Raw genomic sequence first — 24,337 nt, 5'->3', positions numbered from 1 at the left:
TTAATAAAGAGCACATTCATTCATTTAATATTTTGCTGCGTTTGATTTAACCAAGAAACGCATCAGGAATTTCTGCTAGCCTCTTAACTGACTGATATAAAATGGAGAAGACTTATTTGTCATCTCCCATGGTCTTCAGATGGGTTTCTGTTAATTCTGACCTCCCCTCATTTCCATGAGTAGATCTTTCTGGGAAATGACTTATTAATGTCAGGGTACTTTTAATACTGGCTGATTCAGGGCCTTTTTCTGCCTTTGGTTCAGAACTAAGTAGGAATGGGATGTGGTGCTTTCATTGTTGCTCTCTCAAGCTCACTGACCACACAGTAAAGTCAAACTGACCATGATTGATGATGAAGACTAAATTAACTGTCAGTCACTCGCTCTAATTTCTAGTGAGGCCAGAAATCCATGGTGCATTATTTATGTCTCATTTACAGTATCTATCTCCCACTGTAATTTTATAAGTCAGTATAGAGAACTTTTGAGCATTTGTTCATTTGAATAGAATAGAATAGAATTAATGCAACATGACCAGTGATGAAATTAGATTAGAATAATAAATAGAACAGAATTCATGCAACATGGCCAGGGTGAAATTAGTATAGAATAGAATAGAATTCATGCAACAAAGCCAAGGGTGAAAATAGAATAGAGTAACATTTCTTCAATGTAACATGACCAGGGGTAAAAACAGAACATAATAGAACTGAAAATAATGTATTTAATGCAAGTTAATTGATAAATAAAAAAATATTAATTGCATAATTTTTGAAAACATCCTTTGTAGAGTACTGCTGTTTCTGCTTGTAGACCTTCAAACATGTGTGTTATTCCTGACTTTCTAATTCAGAGTATAAATCAAGACTCAATTTTGATGCAACTTAAGTGAGACTAAGTCTGAGTCTTGATTTTCCATCTTTGCTTGCTGTGCACTGCTCTTGCAGTCAAAGCAATCAGTGCTCAGATTCTCTGTCCTGCTGTTCTTTTAGGGCCCCATAATGATTGGAGTCCCAATGCCTATGCATTGTATTCCAAACCTCTAAACCAGAGCACACAATAGGATCTTATGGGGCCCCATAGTTCTTTTAGGGCCCCATAATGATTGGAGTCCCAATGCCTATGCATTGTATTCCAAACCTCTAAACCAGAGCACACAATAGGATCTTATGGGGCCCCATAGTTCTTTTAGGGCCCATAATGATTGGAGTCCCAATGCCTATGCATTGTATTCCAAACCTCTAAACCAGAGCACACAATAGGATCTTATAGGGCCCCATAGTTCTTTTAGGGCCCCATAATGATTGGAGTCCCAATGCCTATGCATTGTATTCCAAACCTCTAAACCAGAGCACACAATAGGATCTTATAGGGCCCCATAGTTCTTTTAGGGCCCCATAATGATTGGAGTCCCAATGCCTATGCATTGTATTCCAAACCTCTAAACCAGAGCACACAATAGGATCTTATAGGGCCCCATAGTTCTTTTAGGGCCCCATAATGATTGGAGTCCCAATGCCTATGCATTGTATTCCAAACCTCTAAACCTGAGCACACAATAGGATGGCCACAGCTGTAGTTGCTCTTGCTCAGGGAGAACTCTAAAGCACTCACTGCATATCACAGATGAGCTGCCACTGTTCACTGTGCAACATGTAGAATCATCAGGGGAGTGTGATGTGTTTAAAAGTGTGTGTATAAGACTTTATTTTGTTTGGATATGTGTGCAAAAAGCTGATAGATGCCACTCCAACTGATTTTTGTTGTATATAAGTCTACGTCTCTTTGAGAGTGTTTTTAGCCACTATTACAGCTATGTCTATGTGATGGCTATCAACGCCTGTGAAGAACGCTCACTTGTCTTTAGTCCCTTTGAATGCATGTACATGTTGCTTGCACATGGTTATGATTTCAAATGTCTTTTGGTTTGCTTGTGTTTTACAGATGAGGGGCCCTACACTAAACATTCCAATCCCTCCAGGCCACCAGATGGCACCCTGGCCATTAGGAGACAGAGCATTCCAGGTACGAAGTATGATGTCTCCCCAGCTAATCTTAGATAGTTCACCAAAAAAAATATAATTCTTTGAAAAGCACATGAAAAGCACAGATAGAATATAGCGTGGTAGAATGTTACTTAAGTACTGTGAAGCTAGACCATTCAAAGCTTTGTAAGTAGTTAAAAAAAGTTACAAATAAATGCGAAATTTAACAGGTAACCAATGTAACGACAATAAAATAGGGCTAATATGACCACATTTCTTGGTTCTAGTTAGCACTCTGGCAGCTGCATTTTGAACCTATTTACGTTTATTTATTGAACTTGCGGGACAACAAATGCATTACATTACATTGTAATGCATTACAATAAACTAGTCTTGAGGTCATAATTGCATGAATTAGTTTTTTTGGCATCAGCAACAGCACGCATTTGTCGTAAATTAGCAATATTTCTGAGGTGGAAGAATGCTATTCTGCAAGCACTGGAAATGTGATTTTCAGATGATTGATTTGTATCAAATATAACACCAAAGTTCTTCGTTGTAGAAGATGATGTAAAAGTACATCCATCAAGATGTTCAGCGGTTTATTTTTAGAGGTTTTTGGTCCAATAATTAGTATCTCTGTTTTGTTGTAATTGAGTAGAAGGACATTTCTGGCCATCCAATCTCAAAATTTCATTGATACACTCTGCTAATTTGGAGAATTTAGAAATTTCGTCGTGTTTTGAAGAAATATAAAGTGGGGCCTGGGTAGCTCAGTGAGTATTGACACTGACTACCACCCCTGGAGTTGTGAGTTCGAATCCAGGGTGTGCTGAGTGACTCCAGCCAGGTCTCCTAAGTAACCAAAGTTTCCCGGTTGCTAGGGAGAGTAGAGTCACATGGGGTAACCTTACCGTGGTCGTGATTAGTGGTTCTCGCTCTCAGTGTGGCACGTGGTAATTTGTATGTGGATTCGGGTTGCTCCGATAACAACATTTTGGCTTCAGGACAATACCAGCCCTGGTACCTCGGTATCGATACTGAATCGATACTATAATCAACAAAAAAAAGCTTCAGATTTTTTAATGAAAATACACAGAAAATGACTTGATTAAAAGAATTGCATAAAGTCTCACAGATACAAATTATGCGTTTTCCGTTTCAATTTTTCTGGATTTCATGTTAACTGTTTTAATTAAATGTCATGATCAAATGGTGTTCAATCAAATTGATACATACAGCTTTATAAAAATATATATATATATATATATATATATATATTTTAATATTTATGAAAACATTAATGAAAAAAAATCTGATTACCTGTGGCACAAAGCTGTTATGGCTGAATCACAACATGCTGATAAAACTCTTACATTTGTGATATTGCATACAGATAGTAATAATATTAAAACATTTATTTAATATTATATAATTGTTATTATAAGTATTATTGCTACTTTTTGAATATTACATTTTTATACAGTTTTATACAAATGTTTCTGTTCTTCCTGTTTTTTTGGGGTTAGTTATATCAAGCTTCCCATTAGTACTGGGATAAACCTATTGTGACTCTTGAGCTGAAATCTCCAAGCTGCACTGGAGGAGTTCATTTAAGTGTAAACAGCCGTTTACCTACTAAGTAGTGGGAATTTGGCTTTCCAAATTGGGGAGAAAAGGGGATAAAAAATAAATAAAGAATTAAATCATCAGCATAACATTGGAACCTTATTCCACGATTCCTGATAATATCTCCCAGGGGAAGCATATTTAAGGAGAAAAGTAGAGGCCCTAAAACCGATCCCTGTGGCCACTAGCATAGAATTGGGGGAGATGGGGTGCACACACCTTACAATTGTGTGGCTGTGAGTCTGTCATATTGAGACAAAAAACTGAAAGTTGAACATGCTGGTATTGCTCAACTAAACGGAGGAGTCACGTGGTACCTGTTACTTTTTCTCAGCACTGGCCAAGATGCATAAACTCACAGTCATTTATTATTACTGGATGATGATTTTTAAATACCTTGTTCATTAATGCTGGTGTGGAGTTGTCTATTGGTTTTGCCAATGTACTGCAAGCCACACGGACAAGTCAAAAGGTAAACAACATTAGTAGAATTACAAGTAATAAAACGGTAACAAAACTAACAAAAGTGTGTTGTGACAAGGAAAAAAAACATTCGGACCTTCCAGAGTCTTATACCGTCCAACTCTTGTTGTGTTACAATCAGCGTGAAACTATTTGTCCCTGATGGTTTGTCCTTTAGAATGAACAAAAAGAGGCAAGTTAGTAAATAGATCCTTGCCTACATTATCAACTGTTAACACATGCTAATATTTTTTTATTATATCCTCCACTTTAGCACTAATGTATGTTCTGGAACAAATAATGCGTGAAGAATGACTGTTCTTTGGTACCCTCTTAGCAGAAAAGTATGAGCTCTCTCCAAGGCTGTATCTAACCACATTCTTGGATATTGTCTTTGAATAAATTTATTGTACAAGACTTTCACTTGGCACTCAAAATTCAATAAAATTGCTGCAAATTCTGCACAGTTGTAAAAACTGGCTATAAGGTATACTGCATTTCAAAGATCTTGTGTGGAAATTCTTTGCATGCAAAACAGTTTTTTTTTCAGTAGGTTTTACATATAGTGAAGAGGCAAGTGTTCTATTCTCAAGTAAAACCAATGTGTCTAAAAAATTTATAGATCTCCAATTTAATTCAATTTATTTCAAATAATCTCAAAAAGAGAAATATTTTGCCTCACAACCATTAAATATAAGAAATGTGTCTTCAATGTAAGGTTTGTAAAAGATAACATTAGAAGAAAAAAAGGTTTTTGTTATGGACATGTTGATACTCTACAGTAGGTTACCCATAATATTATTGGCATTATCTTTTGTCCCATTGCTATACCCTGAAGTTGTAAAAAGCAATCATCCTGAAACCTAAAATAATTATTTAAAAAGGGAGCATTTCTGCCAATTGTGCCATTTCTACCAATAGATAGGAGGGGGCAATTTTTGTATGGCCTGGTGTGCGGATCATTTTTGCCTTTTTAAATATATAATATAAAAGAGTTTTTGTAAGATTTTGTAAGCCTAAATGGGAAAACTCTTGAGCATATTTGTGTACTGGAGATGTTGCTATGGTTACGTTCAGTGGCCGTGTGGTGCATTAATGGCCAGGTGTTTCGAACTGAACGTGAACATTCAATTCACGTGAAACTGAAGCTTAAACACATGAATTCCAAAGTATAACAGAAGAATTAGACCTACCAGACTCCTATCCATCCAGACTTAAATTGGCTGTTTGGCAGTATTTAATTTACTGACTGAAGACAACAGATGTAAATTATGCAGACAGAAGTCCTAGAAAGATGCACATCCTACAAATGGGACAGGATGCTTCACTAGTCATCCAACAACAAACTAGTACGTTTAATATTTTTAGCTGTAGTGATTTTGAAGTTATGAATTAAAGATGCCATTTTTTGTAATGTTTAATCATGCTGTTAGCGTGCAGTGCATTTGCGTGCAATCAGCTTGTACATTTTTAAAAGTTGCATCTTAAATCCTCCTCGTTATTTAAAGCAATGCTTCTGCACAAATTCACTGCGTTCAACAGTAAATGTCAATTTTAGTCATGTTCAGACTTCCCTTAGATTTTAACCACAATCTTTTACTCAGATGGTAATTTAACCGTCAAAACTCACACCGTGGCATCCCTACGTTGATTTAGTTTCTTGGGACATGCCCTTAGGATAGCGAGGAGTTAATAATATTAAGAAGAGGTTCTGAGATTATAGGGAATACCTCTTTTAAGAGCTTAGTTGGTATTTGATCTGACAACCATGTTGTGGCTTTTGATGTTTCGATAAGTTTTGTTAGCGCTTCATGACCTATGACAGTGAAGGTTTAAAGATGCTTGTGAGGAAAATTATGACACACTGTTTTCTGAGGTACCGTGACAGATGATATCATAATTCCAATTTTATTTCTAATTATTACAATTTTATAAGTAAACAAACTCTTCCAAGTGTCCCCATCACATGGACAAACCGGAAAGTACCACATATGGAAATGAGTTCCAGCGGTAGGTCCTACCTGGAAGGGAGGAGCTCTACAAGCACAGCGACTGGTGGCAGAACTCTGCCAAAGGGAAGACAGGGGTTTTCCGTCAGGGAAACTGTACCGTGTAAAATACCTCATATGCACCTCTGGGAAGAAAGTAACTGGGGAAGAGCGGCCCTCTGAGCCCAGGAACCAATCGTCCAGTCGCGAATGTTCAGGGCGGAGTTTCACTCCAGCCCTCGGCGGCATGGCCGTCAACGCCGCGTCGGCCTATGATTAGGTGCGCTCGCCGATGCTGTGATCGTTACCTCATTTCATTGTGAGCCCACTCTAAGGTGAGACGCCTGACTCATCCATGAACTCGACCAGTGGAAACAAGCGTGCTGGGGAATGGGAGGTCCATGGGCATTCACCCAGCAGAAATGCTCCCATTAATGCCCCCAAATCACCCCAGCACTAACCGCCGTGGCCTTGTGCATGTAAGCAGAAGGACCAGGATTGAGAGCGACTGGAGTGGCTTCCTCTCTATGAAGAAAGAGAGCCGCGATCGTTACGTTGCCATAGTCATGTTCTCGCAGTGAGAACATGAGCCTCCAATGAATGCTGTCTCAGCGTGTCTATGGCCGATACACGTAAGACAGTGATCGTGGATGTCAGAGGATGAAAGACACTGACCGCAACCAGGAAATGCACGTAGAAAGAAAGGCATCTTTCAAAAGATGCCCTCCATCAGTGCTTACACTTTTAGAGAAAATATACTCTTTTATTTCTCTCTAGTGTGTCTGCTGAAGCACATGGGAGAACCCGCTGTAATACGGCATATATCCACCTGTTTTTACACTTTCGCTTTCAGAGGGGAATGGAACGCTAGTGGATTTCTCTACACTGCTCGGCTCCGAAGAACAAATCTGAGTGAGTGGTTGCAAGCCATCTCCTTTTATACCCGTATGTCCGGGTGAGTGGTATGCAAATTTCACTCGCCAATTCTCATTGGCCTTTTCTCAAATGTCAGAGGTTTTTGGGGCTCCCAAGTTCGACCCCTAGTGTCACTACATCGTCACAATGTTGAGTGAGTGACAGATAGAGAACTACATTTAGCATTAGCTAGCACTTGTTAATATGATCTGATGTGAGGCACACGAGCCCCCGAAATGCATTTATCTAAAGTGGCTAAAGTCTCTATTTCCACATTCCTTTCAATAGAATCTCCTATAACCAGGGCGCTTTCAACATGATTCCCAGTGGGTGCATCACTGAGTGGGGATAATCGATTGGAAACCCTAACAGGAACGGGAGAGTTGTGTCGCTTTGATGAGCGAGTATGCTGCCGAGACATCACCCAAATGCCCTGCTGCAGGGGCCCTACAGACGGAACCAAAGTGTGTATGTTGCTCGTTGTTCTGCCCGCATCTGAAACAGTATCTACTGGCTTCTCTTTCTTACTGACCCCCACTAGCATTCAGATGTGTGTCTCTAACACATTAAACTTCTCCCTCAGCCTGACTAATTCCTTACATTTATCACATGTATATGGGGCGGCTGTGGCTCAGCTGGTAGAGCGGGACAACCACTAATCGCAGGGTTGGTGGTTCGATTCCCGGCCCACATGACTCCACATGCCGAAATGTCCTTGGGCAAGACACTGAACCCCAAGTTGCTCCAAATTGCAGGCTACTGCCTTGCATGGCAGCTCTGCCATCATTGGTGTGTGAGAATGGGTGAATGGGACACAGTGTAAAGCGCTTTGGTAACCGATAAAGTTAAAAAAGGTGCTATATAAGTGCAGACCATCTCCCTCATTGCTGATGGAAGAAGCTATAGTAAACATGTGGCATGTAATGCAGGAAGAAATAACATGAGTGGATGCCACAATTTTTTGTTGTTGTTATGGTTGTTCCTGTGCAGCTAGGGTTTGAGATCGACGTGAATCCCTCACGCAATTGTTTGTTGTTATGGTTGTTCTTGATAGTTCTTGATTAGTACTTTGAGATAGATGCAATAATCCATGCAATAAACACAGAGGAGAAAAAGAGTGTGCATGTTAAAATGCGTGCAGTTTAATTGTGATAAAATTAGAAAGCAGATGCTGAATGTTGAATAAGAGAATAATGTGGGGAACAAATTATGCAAACAAAATGTTTTTTTGAAAAATGGCAGAGATTAAAGATTAAAAGATGAAAACAGATAGATAAATGATGCTAACAAAACTAGCAGGCTACAAACACAGACTCAAGCTAGGCGCCAGCATCAACAGGTTCCTCATTCTCATTCTGCTAAACTCTCACAAATTTGCATTTACTGCATTCAAAGGGTTGTTGCAGGACCCAAAATAAACACAGAATATGAATGTTGCATGTGAATCTCCTGAGACTTCACAGAACATTGTTTGACTACTAGAGTAGACACAACCATAAATTAGTCATTACAGCTCCTCAAAATGTTTGCTGTTTACTTTCAGGAATGGCTTTTATGGAAGCCATTTGAAACTGTTGGAGTTTTAAGTTGTGTGTCCTGCTTAAATCAGATTATTATGGTGTTGTTAGGTCATCATTTACTTATATGTTATTTTAATAGTAATAACATAGTAATAACATTAACAAATGATAGAACTGTTTCTCTAAATATTTCCACTTTAATATGTTGTATAATGTAAGGTTCACTTGTATGACAAGATGAACAAATGGCTTGCAGTATTTACCCCAGAGTAAAGTTTCAGTACTTATGACTTGTTAGAGAAACTCTGCACCCCTATTGTGTTAGTTTAAGATCGTTTTTGAAGACGCTTTCATTTCTACGCTAGAGGTAAAAAAATGTCTCAGAGGGTGTTAAAATAAATTCCCTGTATAATCTCTCAGTACAGAGCTCTGAGCACATCAAACCCATCTTCAGAAGAGGTTAGCATTTAGTATGATGGCTTTGGGGGCCCCATGCCCACGTTCTGATATAGCTTTACACCGTAGGCACAGGGTTCTTTGGACTGCTGTATTAAACCATCCATCTGAAGACAGATTTTTCCGAGCTCAGTGTGATGGATTCACTGGTGGCACATTGCATAATTATTCAATAGAAAGTCAGTTTCTGCCAAAAGTGAAATTAGAGGGAGCTGTCACAAAGTGATTAACATACATCAGACATACTGTAGAATAAGGCCAAATGGATGCATTTACAAAAATAGTCCAAGGCACTACTTCTTGTGTAAATATTAAAAAGCCTTTGGTTTATTTGGCTCTTCACATTAATATTAAAAATGTTAAAACTTAGTAGCTGTACACTGATGTATTTCGGCCAACAGAGCTTTCCTCAGAGTATGTCAGGATACTAATCAGTTAGGTGTAGGTGTAATTCTATGGAGCTGGGAAAGTCCAAAATCTTAAAGGGGACTCATTGTTCTTTTAAGTGCTACCACATTACCATATACACATATCCATGCACATGTTCACTTGTCCATACATACAGTTGATATACATATACACATACTGTATGTATGGATGCACATACATTTACATAAATAAACCAGAGCATAACCAATGCAAAACAGCCAATACATACATGTTCAATATGCACAATAATTAAAGGGAGAGAGAGAGTTATAATTTAAATAAGTCCTTAGAAAAACTGAGTAAAGTCTTGTTCTTCATTTGGACCAGGAAAATATGTGGCATTTAAATGAAATATCCAGTAGGCAGGGCTGGATTGGTAATCTGGCAATGTAATACAAGCTGAGGCCTTCAGAGCAGGAGCCTCCCCAAACTCATTGGGTTGCAGGCAGTGTTGTATAAAGTATCCATCTGTCATACCCGAGTAAAAGTAAAGTTAACTTTATGGTAACTGACTCAAGTTAAAGTTAAAGTAGCTCATGAGAAAACAAGTTAAGTAAAAGTATTAAATTAACTGATATAAAATTTACTTAAGTATCAAAAGTACAGGTAAATTGCATAAATTACGGAACAGTTCATTAAACCCATGGTAACTTATTTGATTGTTGGTGCTCATCATTTACTTTCTCTCATGCCATCCCAGATGTGTGTGACTTTCTTTCATCTGCAGAACGCAAACAAAGATTTTAGAAGAATATTTCATCTCTATAGGTCAGTTCAATGCAAGTGAATTGTGGCCAGACATTTCAAGCTACAAAAAGCACATTAAGGGAGCGTAAAGTTATTCATACTACTACAGTGGTTAAATCCATGTCTTCTGAAGCGATTCAGTTGGGTGAGAACAAACCAAACTGTAGCTCAGTTTCACTGTATATCTTGCCATTGCAATCTCTAGTCATGATCATGATTTCAAGCTTGATTTCACTTTCTAGTGCTTGATGCATGCGCAGGGCCCTAGGTGGTGCGAACTTGAAATCCTGATCGCCAAGAAGACTGCTAATATCAAAATGTATAGTAAAAAAAAGGAGTTATGTTTTGGTCTATTCTCACCAAAAAACAATTTGATCTGTTAAGAAGGCATTGATGAAACCACAGGACTCTTATGGATTACTCTTATGCTGCATTTATGTGCTTTTGGAGCATTAAAGGTCTGGCCACTATTCACTTACATTGAATTGACCTACATAACAGCAACATTCTTCTGAAAATCTTTTTTTGTTTGTGTTCTGCTGAAATTTTATTTTTTAATTCATACACATCTTGGATCTAATGAGAGATTTTTATTTTTAAACAAATCATCCCTTTAATGGCACATTCAAGTCAAATCAGAATGATCATATTTATGGAATTGTGGGGCCAATAAGCAACCACCCTGGCAACAGCATAGTAACAACCTGGCAACCATATAATGTAGCAATACGCCAAAACACACAGCAGAGATCACCATGATAACTGCATAGCATGCCCTAGCAACCATCCAGAAACCACTAGATACAACATACTGTAGCATACATGTGCTACAAAGAAAATATAACACTTTTGCAACCATCAGAAAACTAGTTTTGCTTTGGCAAAGACCATTGACATAAATATTGTTGGACATTTTCACAAGTGCTGGTATTTATTCATCCACATCATATCTTGTTTAAATGTCAAATTTAAATGCATCTGATTGACCTTTATATGAACAGGTCTCCTGGAAAGGCAGGAGACTGATTGCACATAACATTATTTCATAGCTTTCAGAATTTTTAAGTCTACATTTATTTTAAGCCTAGATTTAATTAGTCAGGAAAAAAAATGTACTCACATGAGCAGTTTTTTGTCTTCCCCAGAGACAGACGACGGAACACGTAGTCTGTCGTGCGCTTCGCTTGTGATTTTGATTCAGATACGTGATTCTCAAAACGAAACATTCAGACTTCTTTTTGAATCTTTTTGTTCAGTTCAAAGGAATCAAATTGAAAAGATTAGACTCAAATGATTCTTTCAATGAATCGCACATCACTATCAACGATCTACATGCATTGTTGCACATACTGCTGTTATTTATTTGTTTTGTTTTTAGGTGTTCAGTCGCTTAAGTAACTAAAGGGTCTGGAGATATTTATCAAAGTAAAAGTATCAATTTTATCTTCAAAATGTAGTAAAGTGAATGTAAAAGTCCAAAGAAATATTTATACTCAAAGTAAAAATATATATAAAATAAATTTTCTTAAGTACAGTAATGAAGTATTTGTACTTCATTACTATATACCTCTGGTTGCAGGTGAAGAGATAAAGAAACATCATTCATGTATAACCTCAGTTTCCTGCTACTACATTAACTCAAGCTTATTCTGCACACTGGCAAACACATCTCTTTTTAAATGCAATGTTAGCATTCGTCATGCAAGATTAGAATTGAGAGAGGGAGATAGACAGGTTGCTGAGAGATGAGTTAGCTGTGGAAGGCATTGGGCGTTGGCTTACAAGCTAAAAAAATTTGTTGCATCAAAGTGATTCAGCACTTTCAACACCACATATCACACAGGATGCATCTGCAATGGCATCTGTTAATTTTGCCTAAGGGCTGTCATCAAACTGTTGAAAGTGTAAAAGTTTAATGGATGTTGTGGTTCATTTCTAAAGGCTTTGTGGTGCTTCATTTTTCTCAGGGAGTTTTAGGGGCTGTTCACATAGGACACATTCTTGCATTTAAAGAAATGTCAGGCAGAATGCAACGGAATTGCACAAAACATGTCTTAAAAATGTGGAGCTCGTAGTGCAAGACGTCACAGCGGTCTAAGATGTTCATCTTGTGCATGTTTACAAAACAGTGAATTGTTTTATTGGCCCCTTGGGGGGTTTTACCCTTGGTCACTCCATGCGTTTTTTACTGATCTGATTGTTTACTTATCAAGAAAATTCCAAGTGTAGATGTCCTTGAAAATGCGATAGAGATGGACAGCAATCCGATCACTCAAATCACCTTTAAAAGATGTGGGTTTGCTGCACTTACAAGACGGGAATTTGCCAAGTGTAAATGCATTTGGTTATTCAGGCAACATCTGTAAACTTTACTTCTCCCAAGCATAAATGCGTCAGCATACGGACGACAAAGAATTCTGCTTTGTCAAAACAATTTTAGCCACACTCTGTAGTTTTTATGAGCCACATCAAGTGCAGGAAAATGTTGCTTCCCAGTATTTTTAGCATAATGGAAGTGTGCGCTAGCAGAGGAATAGTAGATCGGATTTTTATCCATTTTGTGGAGTTACATTTACGTGGTCAAGTGTACATGGAATGTACATACTCAAATGAACAGCAGTCTGATGGATGAAGATGCAAAAAGAAACTTAGACATATATATGCTCTAAGATTTTCTTTTTTTTTTCTTGTTCTACTGAAATGTCTCTCTGTAGCGGACTAGGCCCATCTGAGGGGTTTTAATGTGTCAGAAGCAGATTATTAAAGAGACAGCAGGCAGATGTGTAGGCTAGCACTTCATAGCTCAATGCACCTGTGTGAAAATCATGATAAATGCTCTGAATCTTTTTCTCCCAGAAGACTCTGGTTGGCACAAGAGCCAGCAGATAGTGTTTTTCATTTTCCTTTGTGTGTGTTATATTATTTCAGCAGGGAGATCAGCTCAGGATACAAATAAAACGTAATTCCAATTCTCTTAATTCAGCAGGTTTCATTGTATTCAGACAGGAATTTACCCTTTTCACTATTAAAACTGACACTCCAATTAATTCTATTATTAGAGCTAGTTGTACTCGCTTGTGGCAGTATTAGGGCTGGGAGAAATACAGTAGCCACAAAAATTATATCTCAAGATTGTTCAGCCTTTTCATGGTATTCAAAATGTGTCTTTTTATGAGTTTATTTTATTTTTATTAGAACTATTATTTACCAACATTTATTTTTTACAAAAACTTTTTTGTACATGATTTCTGACTGATGATGCAAATGAATCGCTGATTTCGAGTTTTGAACAGACCGGACTGTTTTCTAACTAAGTGATTCACAGATATGAATCAGTGCTTCTGATACTGAGTCTTAAATCAGAGATGCTTTTTAATCATCTGCAAGTTGCAAAACAAGGACATTTTGCTAAACTAGTTTAATGATCTCATGTATCAAAATCATCAGGAATTTGTAGGAATATATAGTCAAGCCTGACTGGTGTTTTCCACCATTTTGACTGTTTTTAAACTGTCTCAGTGTGGGAATATTGATCCTTCGATCATTCAGCTTCAACATGGTTTCCATCAACAGGGAAAATAGCCTTAAAGAACCTCTGTGGTCAATTCACTGCATAGAAGAGAAAGAACTTATGGCATTCACAAAAAGGGATTTCCAAGTCTCAATGTAATAAAGTCTAGCAGGATTGAACATCAGCAAAGGGAGCCATTATTAAAATCAAACACCCGATCGTTTATCCTCAGATTGCAAATATCACATTCAATTATTAATTTGATTAGTTGCAGTTGAAAATGTTCTGCCCTTTGAAGAAACCATTTAGTAATTGTTTAATGAATGGGGTCTAGCATTTTATTTTTGCATTTTTTTATAATTGCAATTCTGAATTAATTTTAGAGTTATTGAAGTGATTGTTTCAGAATTGGTTTACCGTTATATGCCGCAAATGTTTACTAACATCAACCATTAGTCATGGCTTGTTCCGTATGGAATTATGGGCTTATTTGTCATTTTGACTGCCGAAGTCTTGCTGGTGGAAAGCCAATTTAGTGTTGAGCCCACCTGCCAGTATGCCCACAGACCTCTTAGAGACTTAAAGCGCGATACGACAATGGGCATTTATCCAAATATATTCATTACACTTCCAAGCAATGTTATTGACAGAATGATTCTCCGTTCCAGACCATGCTGATATCCCTGTGTGAGTGTTTCACAGAAAACAGCAGCGTTTCTCTAAACTGAACAAAGGTTGTAGGTGTTGGTGTTGCAATCTGGATATTGAGAATGCAAAAATAGCTCACCCAAAAATGAAAATCCTGTCATTATTTACCCTCATGAGGGTAAAAGCCAGTTATTTTTGTAAAAAATTAAAATAATAATTATTGTCTTTGCCATAACAATGGTTTGACCACATTTGGCAAGCTTCAAACAGGACAAAAAAGCACTATAAAGGTAGTCCATATGACTATAGCTTCATGTAAATAGCAGACCGAAATGTAAGTTGTTATTCGCTGATTATATTGATCAACCCGATCAGTCTGATTTATGAATGAATCATTCTTTTGAGCTGTTTCTTTTCAATGAACCAGTTGATCTGGTTCACAAATCACACTGATCTGGTTCACGAGTTCAGCTCACAGATTCTGTAAACGGTCCACAATGGTTCATGAATTAACATCGCACTGGTGGAGAAGATAATAAGTAAAAAAATACTTAATTTCGGTCTGTTGCTCACACAAATCTGTCTTATCATTTCAGAAGACATGGAAAATAGCACACAAGTTTTATTTCTTTTCCTTTTTAGAGCTTGACAATGGTGGTAACTATGAACTCTGATTGTGTGAAAAGAGCTGCTTAAAAATTTTGAAAATTCTCCTTTTGTAAAACAACTGCACATTGGTTTGGAACAACATTAATGTGAGTTAACAAAAGACTCATATGCTGTGCATACCTGTCAAGCTTTGACCAGCCTATGATCGCAGTTTAGCGTCTTCTGTCAGAGTTTGAATTAGTGATACTTTTTTTTTTTTTTTTACGGATATACCTACGCACATCGACTCAGCTGCCAGAATAGATGTCTTTATCTCTCTTGCTCTCTCTGTCTCTCTCTTGTTCTATCTTTGCCTCTGTCATGCACTCCATCTCTTCATTTATCTCTTTCCCTGTATTTTCCGTTCAATCACTCATGCTGTCTCAAACGCTCTCTCTCTCTCTCTCTCTCTCTCTGCTCTCTCTCTGTCTCTCTGTCTCTCTCTCTCTCTCTCTCTCTCTCTCTCTCTCTCTCTCTCTCTCTCTCTCTCTCTCTTTCTCTCAATACCTGTTTGATGGGCCCCACTGTCTCCAGTATATTCGATTACGCCACAGAAATCCATCAGCTCTGAAAAAGCTGATGGCTAATCACCGTGGCAACATGATAAAGGCAACACTAGCACTATCTACTGTACTCAAGAAGGAAAGGTGGTAGAGGGGACATGGAATGAAATGAGAGGCCACAAGTAATGGGATCAACTTATCAACCTCCACACCTGTCCCAGTGTAGCCCCCAGAGTACAGCTCATTAGATCCCAGCGGCCCTTTTCCTAGCTCAGGGCCGAGATATTACACTGAACCATTAGTGAACTAAGAGAACCGTGCTTTCCCCAGACAGCTTAAGACTGAGCTTGTAATATTACCATGGCAAACTGTAGGCACACATTGCTTAGATATTGGATGAGGCTCTGTGACAGAGCCCACAGTGTATATGGTGGATACAGCAGTGTTTGGTTTGGATTGTGTTTATTAAAAGAAAGAAAAATAAGATAACTAAATCTGTTTAATATGACATTGCACAATCAGAGCTTTGACATTAAGGTTATATTTCTCTTTGCCGTATTACAGGCATAGAATATTGTAATTTCTTTTGATTTTTTTCTTTTCTAGTTTTGGACTGCTCTAACATTTTTAATCTGCTAAATATTGCTCTTTGTAAGTGCCTGTGTAAAGTCAAACTAAACAAATGTTAAAACATCAGTCTATTCATTGAGAGTTTTATTTTAATTATTATAATTATTTTTAAATAAACCTGTTGTGTCACTTCATTCGACACAAAGTCTCGTTCCTTCCCTCAGGGAACGGAGGTTACAACAGTAACCATGACGTTTTCTGTAATTGAAGTTGTATTAAAATAAAAACAATAATTCACTTTACATGACTGATTCCATTGAAAGTGCTGCAGATGTGGCTTTATAATGTGAACCTTTATTTTTTTTTTTTAATCAGACACACAAAATTTATAGATTTATATCAAGATACAGATTTATCTGCAAATATGTTGGTTATCGGCCTCCAAATACACCGAATGATCTGTTATCGGTATCATCCAAAATATCCATATTGGTGCACCCCTAGATAGAAGCTATCTCAAATTCCTTTCACCTTATAAGTGTAAGTTTTAATTATTTAGACTAAGTTTGTAAGTTTTCACACAAAGCTTTTTTTTTCTCTGTCATGTGGAGAGAGTTAATTTAATGCTGTCACATAACTCAGAAAGACCCATAATTTATTCCTCACCCAAATGAGAGGAGAGAAATGACAGCAACACTTACAATTTGTCCCTCTGTTATTTTCCGCTGTCAGTCGAATCCCCAGAAGAGCAAAGATTTTAATCAAATTATCTGATGAAAGCTTTAGGCAAATTGAGCAGTTCTTTTACAATTAATTATCAAAAGACTGTCACAAAACATGTTATAGATTGAACTCTCATTTGAATATTGATTCCCCATTTTTTCAAGATGTTGTGCCTCTTCCAAACGCACAGTATCACACACAGTGTGATGCAGTTTGGACCAGGAACTCCCTGCTCGGCTCCCAAGGCTTGCTTGTAGGTTCAGACCTGATATTAAGGACTGAGCTAACCTCTATCTGGCCCTGGTCACATTTCTACATCGCTATTCCGTATCCATATGGCAGAGTATTTATCGAAGTCGAAGTGAAATGTTAAATCTGTTTCCTCCGCTGCTGAGGGTTACTGCATTGCTGATTTATATGCAAAGGGCTTTGCAGCAGTTATGGATTTTAGGGCCAAACCTAGCTATACAAATTATACCTACTGGATATACAAATTTCATTATTTGATTGAAGATTCAAAAACCCTTTACTGCGAGGTTTGTAAAGAATGACCCAGCAGAGTCAAAGTGGTTATTCTAATAGAAGTGTGCAAGACTGTTATTGAAGCTGTTTACTAGGGCTGTGCATTCTGGTCATTCAGATAAATCAGCCGAGTGCTAAGTAGACACGTTTCAAATGGATTCTTTGGCCATTTTCGGCATCTCCTGGCACAAGTGTTGCATCTTTAAGACATTGTGTCAAATTTAACATACACTGAAAACCCTAATAAGTTGAATTTACTAAATGGATTAAGTAAACTTGTTAGTAATGGCATCACCAAAACTTGTGTAGTAAAGTTCACTTAACTTGGTGCTCATATAGAATAAATGTAACTATTTAAGTTAAGGTAACTACAGTAGATGCAAGTACACTTAACTCAGATTTGCTATTTAAATGTTGTTTCTACTTTTTTGTTTCTACTATTTTATTTGAATGGACTATATGAATGGAATTTATGTCATACAGTAACACAGAATAAATAATGATTATAAGTAATTCTAGGTCAGTCATTAAATAAGCTTCATTCTCCACATGAATGCATAGACACTTGTGCTTCAATTGCACATGCACAAAGAGAACTGCAATAGTTAACTTGTTCCAACTTGACCAAAGGTTTTGCAACAAAACAACATAAATAATACTACAAAGGATATGTCCCATGTGTTCCCTTTGACCAAGGAGAAATAATTAAATAATTCATTTGCAAGTCATTATGGCTATTCTCCATTGTCTCAGTTTTGTACTCAATTGTTTGAGTTATAAACACTTAAAATCTTAAGTCTATGGGTGTTTAAGAAAAATAAGTTCAAGGAACATCTGTCGATAATCCATTTGATATTTCAAGTAATATACAGTGTATTATTTAAGAAAGATCAAACTAGCAAGTGGCCCTACATCAGCACTGCTGTGATTCGGCCGCAACCATATGTAATTACAGCAGTGCTGATTTAGGGTCATATAGCACGATTGTGAGTGTGATATTGCTTATATACAACAGTTCAATGAACAAGTAAATAAAAAAAAAAAATAGGAAAAACTGACTATGGTCATAAAAAATGCATTTGTGCATGAACTACTTTCGTACACGATGGATCAGTTAGTAATTCAAAATTAAAAAATGTAACTTTTTAACTAGTATCACAACTTGGGCTGTTTCTAACAAGTTGTTGGAGAAACAAGGATGTGTGTGTGTGTGTGTGTGTGTGTGTGTGTGTGTGTGAGCGTGTATTTATCACTTTGTGGGGACCAAATGTCCCCATAAGGATAGTAAAACCCGAAATTTTTGACCTTGTGGGGACATTTTGTCGGTCCCCATGAGGAAAACAGCTTATAAATCATACTAAATTATGTTTTTTGAAAATGTAAAAATGCAGAAAGTTTTCTGTGAGGGTTAGGTTTAGGGGTAGGGTTAGGTTTAGGGGATAGAATATAAAGTTTGTACAGTATAAAAACCATTATGTCTATGGAAAGTCCCCATAAAACATGGAAACACAACTGTGTGTGTGTGTGTGTGTGTGTGTGTGTGTGGGGGGGGTGTCTTTTGCCGCCACCTGCTGGCTAAACCCAAAGACACATATAGCTCTTAAAACATCTGCATTACTCTTACACTTTAGTTCAAAACCACACGAACACAAGCGGAGTGATACACACAGTGAAGCATCCGATATATATATATATATAGAGGTGAGGGTGTGGCCGAGCGTCCGTCTGGGGATAGAGAAAGCGGTAAGGACATCCACCTGAGATAAATTTTTAATAATAACTGTTTATATGTGCACAGTGATATTCAGGAGAGATAAAAGATGGCCCAGTCCTCAGAGGGGGAGAGAGCTGCACAGAGCAGTGTGTTCCAGAGTGCGATTTATTTAGCTGAAAAGCATTCATTTGAGTGTGCCCACTGAAAAGTGGAACATATATATTTACTGTGAAGATGTGGGAAATAAAGCCCTTTTGAGTTGGATCTCGCGATCTCACGCTTCCTCCCTTGTCACGATATATATATATATATATATATATATATATATATATATATATATATATATGTAGTACTGTGCAAAAGTCTTAGACACATAAGATGCTTCACAAAAACATATGTCTTAAGATGTTATATAATATGTATTTATATTTTCATCTTGACTGTGTCAATAGGAAATATACATTTTAGACTCCCAAACATTTATTTTGCAAATAGAATAAAATATTTTCTGTTTACTCAACTTTGTATGACATTAATTGATAAATTAAACAATTTAAGGCATTATTTTTGAAGACCTCCTCACCATGCAACATTTTTCTCAAGTGGCGAAAACTTTTGCGCAGTACTCTATCTATCTATCCATCCATCCATCCATCCATATATATATATATACACACACACACACCTCCCTGAGACCAGAGGGTGCATTTTCCATTCCTATTTGATTTTTAACCAGTAGCACCTAATAAACCATACATTAATTTTTTTTTAAACGTATGTTTTGTGTTGTCTGTCTGCGCTGGTTTCAGTTTGAAAGACACCTAATTTTCATTCTAACTCTATATAGACCCTCTAAAAACAACATTTTCCAGCTTTTGGATATACCCATCGATTCTCAGTGTGATAATGCACAGTGAATATATATTGAATTTCTATGGCACATTAGTCCCATAGCCCTGGTGGAAGGTCATTGTGTTTATCAGTGTGTTGTTTCGTGATAAATCGCTGACATTTTTTAAATGGCTTATTGGACAAAACTAGAGATTTGATCATTTGAATTAGGTAGAGTTTTGTTAGTGTTTCTCCCAAAGACAAACTTTACTGCGATCAGCACCATGTTGGATATGTCAAAAGTTTAACCCTTTACTGAGATCAGTCGGTTTAAATGAAAGTAAATTATGGATATCATGTAGAGAAGACAAAACACAATATACGCACATGAGGATGCTGGGTTGCACGAGGATAAAGTGCATAAAATGTATTCATAAATATCAAATTGAAAGCCTCCCCAGGAATATCTTTAAAATGATTTCTAAAAATACATACTCAGTAATCATGAATGACTCAAAGTCATTTCAATTTATTGGTCAAAAGGCTTTTAAACCCTGAGTCAAGTACCCGGGTGCCCATTCCTGTTGTTTACTGGAGCTCTGATTTTATTGTTGCAGAAGAGCAAGTGCCTTTCATTTTGCCTCCATTCTAGCCTATAAGTACTAAAGAAAAAGCTCTTCTTGTACCCCGTGTCACGTTATTGCCATCCTCCTGCAGAGAGATGCTCAGCATGTCAGTTCTGTCAGTAGCCTCAGGGGAGTTTGGAGCTCCAGCTCCCCCCAATATCTATCCTGCTGTACTTCCCACAGAAAGACAGAGTGAGAGGAAAGGAAACTGAGAAAAGACATATGCATCCATCTTTTCCTCCCTCCAGTGACGAGAGAGACATTACAAATCCCTTATTTTTATTTCTACTCCAGCTAAGACAGCTGATGTAGTTGATGGTAGGGTGTGAGAGAAGGGAGTAGAGGATGCCCAGCATGCGCAGATATGCAGCACGCTTAATGTGACTTTGATGATCTCACTGAGGGATTGAATGACAGCCAGTCAATGAAGGAGAGAGCAGCGGAGAGGTGCGTCTGTCTGACCAGCAATTTCTGTGCAAACAGACGAAAGAGACTGTGAGAAAGTAAATATAAGAAAATATGAGACAAGAGAGGCAAAAGATGAAGAAGACCAAAGAGAGATGGTGTTTAAAGAGATAGTTCGCCCAAAATTTTTTATTGTGTCATCATTTACTCATTTTCATTTAGTTTGAAACTTAAAAATGACTATACTATACTGACTTTTTTTTTTCTCTCGCACAAAGCTTTTGTTTGGCTTCAGAAGATTTTTAATATAGCGCACAAGTTGAATTGAATACTTTTATGTTGGTTTTAGTCATTTTTGTACTTGACAGCCCCTGGTTTTTGTACTTGGAACCCACTTTCATAGTATGGAAAAGTAAATATCATAATGTCGGTTTGAAACAACATGAGGGTGGGTCAATTATGACAGAACTTTCATTTTTGAGCTAACTATTCCTTTAAAAGGACAATATGGAGATAAACTGGAAGCAAGAGGAGATAGAGATGGTCTCGCTATCTTTTGTTGTGTCTCTCTCTCACACACACTCACACAGAGCACTCTGGAGCACATAACTAATTACCAGCCAGGACAGAGAGAGATAAAGTGACAGAGAGTGATAGCCAGGCCGGGATGCCTGATCACAGTCATTTAGAGGAGAAGAGAGAAGAGGTATGGCAGTGGCTGGCCTCTTCAACTCATGTAATCGACTCATCTGCTGTCTCTGCTCTTCCTCTCCCACCTCTCCCCACCCTCATCCTCATCCCTTCTTCACAGATGAGTTTAAGGGCATGAGTACTGTGGAGCTGATCAAGAAGGAAGGCACTACCCTGGGTTTGACCGTATCCGGAGGCATCGACAAAGATGGCAAGCCCCGCGTCTCCAACTTGCGCCAGGGTGGAATTGCTGCCAGGTTAGTGTGTAGGGCTGGGGTGTGTTTAAAGGTAAAGTGTGTAGTCTGTGATTTTTAAGCTTATGTGTGTCATTCTTTCAGCCTTGACTCACAGAATCGTGTTACTATACATACATTTTGCAAAATAATTTTGACGTGGCATATAGTGGATATCACATCAGTTTCCTAGGGAAATGAACACTTAAGGCGCAGCAACAACAACAATGACTTTTGTTCACTTTCACACAAATAAAAAATGTAAAACGGCAGATTATCAGTTCATAAGCACTTACTTTTCACCCTGTTTCGCACACAATGCTCTCTTATGACAGTAAACTCTTTTACTATAGCGCATGACTTTTTAGGCCATACATGTTAATGTTTGCATTACATAAAAAAGTCAATCTGCAAGCTTGTTGAAGTGCAATCAAATTGCGTGGTAGCTCAATTGATAGAGCATTGCACTTGCAATGCAATGGATCTGGGTACGAGTCGGTACGTGAGAAGGAGGTGTTATAGAAGCACCACAAAATGACGTGGTTGCTTCAGCAAATGCATATTTTTTTTTATCTCACATTTGCATTTAATGACATTGTCAATTAGGTTTATATTTGATGTTTAAGGTAGGGAGGTAGGTTTTTTATTTTAAAACTTAATAGAGCATTAACCTTAAAACCTGCTCTGTTTGGTAGAACATTTAACCCACTTGCAGCTCCACACAATTAACATTTTGTGAACCACGTAATATCATTTTGCTAAAATGTTGCCACAATCACTTAATTTTCATGAGATCAAGTTGAATTTTCCTGATGTTGAAGTACTTACTCCTATCTTAGCTTAAACTGCAGAGTCAACTATAAGCAAACCATTCCTAGTTCTTTCTTTTTTTTCCTGAAAGTGTAAACACTGTGATTCTTCAAACATTGGCCAGCATGATACAGCAACATTGGTTCAACCAATGGTGTGAGATTTGGGACGGGTCTGTTTGTTTGTTAAACTAATGGAAGATTGATGGTATATTCTTTTAAAACCATGTTTATTTTTGCAATTCTGTTTGATGATGTTAGTGGTGTGGAAATTACACACTTTAGCTTAAAAATATGTTCTCCTATCCTAGTTTAATGGTGCTATATGTAAGATTGACAACAAGCATTTGCAATGGGTACTGCAGTCCAAGTGTGTTCAGCCCCGTCCCAGACTCTAAGCTCATGGGGATTGCCAGAATGTTGACATGCAAACTAACCAACTCAGCATCTGTTTAAAAGGATTTCTGGGCTTTAAGCTGTCTCCATCTTCCAAAGGCATCTCCAGAATTTATCCTTGTTTCACTACACCTCTGGTCATGGTGGTTTTTAGAATGATGGCGAGGCTTTTTAGGTCGGGTGGAATCTGCTACCTCTGATCCAGTTTGTTTGCTGGCTTCCATTGCTGCAGCACGCACTGTTGTTTGGCAGCAAACTTGTTCAAATCTGGCAACCCGGCAGTGTCGAAATACTAATGGTGAGTGGACAGTGGGCGGGATCACACAGGCCAAAACATAAACAGAAATATAATTCTCTATTGACATATTATGGTCATTCTATGATTTAGTACAGTAATATATATTACATATATCACCTTTAATATGCGGAGACTACTATAATAATTGGCACAAAGCATGGAAACACTGAAGCTCTTTGGTGCTTTCAAAACTGTTCTTTGAGAATTCAGACATGTCAATAATATTAATATTTTAGATGAACAATAGCAGACAAGGAGCAGTAGGAATCTTTCATCATACCTTAGCAACAGCATAGCAACGGACACATTTTCTTCAAATAATTTAAAAAATCAACGTCATTCTTTAAATCCTATGTAAAGCTATGTATTCGGAATGTTTTCATTATCCTTTGTGCTGATGGTAGTTAGTTTACCAAGACAATTAAAGAGACAGGTCAAGAGAGAGTCAGTGTGTTCACCATATGCATGCTTGAACATTGTGTTTACATTTATGTGTGTCTGTATATGTGTAATCTTTTGTCTCTGCACACTCTGTGTGTGCATCTATATTATGTGTTCTTTTGTCTGTAGAGATTGTATATGTGTATTAGAATTCTTTAATCAATACTGCATACAGTCAGAACTCTTCTCTATTTTCCATATTGGCTCCTGGAAATGGCTGACGTTCCTCTGCTTGCTACAGTGTTACCCCTCTCCATGAGCACACACACACACACACAAACACAATCCTCAGAGAATACATGCTCAGATCCCTGAACAAACATATGCCTCTTAGACATATTTATGTAGTAAAACAAACACCCCCACCTGCAGCCTAGCACACTTTTTACACCTCCTCAAGACAGTTTGATACTTTTCTTGTTCAAATCAATTGTTGAACTCTAAATGTTTCTCTCTTTATCACCTCTTGTATTTTATTACAGCAGAGACACATGCCCTGATAATTTTACTCGAGCTGAAATAACTGCCTAACATCACACTCCATTTTACAAAATCTTTTGACAATCAGTCCTCCTTGTAAAATGTAGTGCTTTCATCTGTATGTGTGTCAGAGGGAGAGATTGAGTAAGGAGCAGCCC

The 24,337-nt window shown here is 37.6% G+C and overlaps 1 protein-coding gene across 2 annotated transcripts in view; it reads left to right on the top strand.

Moving 5' to 3' along the window:
- The window catches only part of LOC127638734 (glutamate receptor-interacting protein 1-like), a 190,597-nt gene that overhangs the window by 87,138 nt on the left and 79,122 nt on the right, over positions 1–24,337 (top strand). For both annotated transcript variants that reach the window (XM_052120428.1, XM_052120426.1), the window contains exons 2-3: positions 1,945–2,025; positions 21,644–21,779. In XM_052120428.1, coding sequence (XP_051976388.1) covers positions 1,945–2,025; positions 21,644–21,779 — 217 coding nt within the window. The remainder of the gene's footprint in view (positions 1–1,944; positions 2,026–21,643; positions 21,780–24,337) is intronic.

Source organism: Xyrauchen texanus, chromosome 47 (assembly GCF_025860055.1).
Source record: "Xyrauchen texanus isolate HMW12.3.18 chromosome 47, RBS_HiC_50CHRs, whole genome shotgun sequence".
Classification (NCBI taxonomy): domain Eukaryota; kingdom Metazoa; phylum Chordata; class Actinopteri; order Cypriniformes; family Catostomidae; genus Xyrauchen; species Xyrauchen texanus.
Note: the sequence above shows the minus strand (reverse complement) of the source record. Positions and strands in the feature narration are given on the sequence as shown.